At 53.2% G+C, this 1,348-nt stretch overlaps 1 protein-coding gene across 1 annotated transcript; it reads right to left on the bottom strand.

Annotated features, from left to right (window-relative positions):
- Window positions 1–314: 314 nt before the first annotated feature.
- Window positions 315–1,345, bottom strand: LOC146420669 (uncharacterized; the record flags this gene model as incomplete). The annotated part of the gene is made up of 1 exon (XM_085048036.1): window positions 315–1,345. A coding segment is annotated over one exon (798 nt), but the record flags the coding sequence as incomplete, so codon positions are not given.
- Between the last annotated feature and the right edge of the window lie 3 nt (window positions 1,346–1,348).

The raw sequence follows: 1,348 nt of genomic DNA, 5'->3' as shown, positions 1-1,348 counted from the left end.
TCACTCAGATTGGTCAGTCAGAAACCTACCCCTAGGCCTGATTGGCCAGGCCTGAACTGTCCAAATCTCGAGACACTGTTTTTAATAACATCCAAACTTTATCTTTGTTTATAAAACACATGAAAAAATTCTCATAGGAAAGACCTGTGCTAGCCACACTTTTCTATTGGGCTCTCCCACCACAGCCCCCCTGCTGCCCCACATAAAGGGCACAAGCTGAACGAGAAAGCTTTATATGAAAAAACGGGAGGAGCAGGGTGGGGGCAGAGTGACAGCAGGGCTGGGGGGAACACAAACCCACAAGAAAAACAGCCTGAGCACAGGGAGTAAATTTATTCCTGACTAACTCCCAGCAGCACAAAGAGAAGGGAAAGAAATCACCGCAACACCTTCCCCCCACCCGATGGGGATCACCTGGAATGGGGGTCACCAGGATTCTGCCCAACAGGGATCACTGGGGATCATCCACTGCAGATCTTCCCACTGGGGATGGAGTTGGAGCAGCAATGAAGCTCTTCCTGCACTTGGGATACTCGCAGGGCTTCCCTCACTGGTGCTTCCGTTGGTGCTGAGTCAAGTTAGACCTGCTTGAGAAGCTCTTCCCACACTCCCCACACTCATAGGGCTTTTCCCCAGTGTGGATGCGCCGGTGGGTGATGAGGTTGGAGTTGTGCTTGAAGCCCTTCCCGCAGTCAGGGCAGCGGAAGGGCCTCTCCTGGGTGTGAATGCGCTCATGGATGAGGAGATTGGAGCTGGTCTGAAATGTCTTCCCACACTTGGGACACTCATAGGGTCTCTCTCCTGTGTGAATCATCTTGTGGCGGATCAGGTGGAAGCTATTCCTGAAGCTCTTTCCACATTCTGCGCAATCGTAGGGCTTTTCTCCTGTGTGGATCATCTGGTGCTTGATCAGGTTGGAGCTCACATTGAAGCTCTTCCCACATTCCTCACAATCATAAGGCGTCTCCCCAGTGTGAATGACCTGGTGCCTGATGAGGGTGGAGTTTCGGTTGAAGCCCTTCCCACAGACAGGGCAGCGGAAGGGCCTCTCCTGGGTGTGAATAATCTCATGGCGGAGGAGACTGAAGCTGGTCTGAAACCTCTTCCCACACGTGGGACACTCACAGGGCCTCTCCCCAGTGTGGATCTTCTTGTGGCAGATCAGGGTGGAGCTCCGACTGAAGCTCTTCCCACATTCCCCACACTTGTAGGGCTTTTCCCCAGTGTGGATACTGTGGTGTTTGATGAACACAGACTTCGACCTGAAACTTTTCCCACATTCCCCACACTTGTGGGGCTTCTCTCTGCCCTCAGGCTTCTCCCCCAGCTCCGAGCTCCGGCTGCATCT

This window comes from Lichenostomus cassidix, unplaced genomic scaffold, assembly GCF_008360975.1.
Source record: "Lichenostomus cassidix isolate B80296 unplaced genomic scaffold, HeHo_3.0 HiC_scaffold_104, whole genome shotgun sequence".
Classification (NCBI taxonomy): Eukaryota; Metazoa; Chordata; class Aves; order Passeriformes; family Meliphagidae; genus Lichenostomus; species Lichenostomus cassidix.
This window is presented reverse-complemented; position numbering and strand designations above follow the sequence as displayed.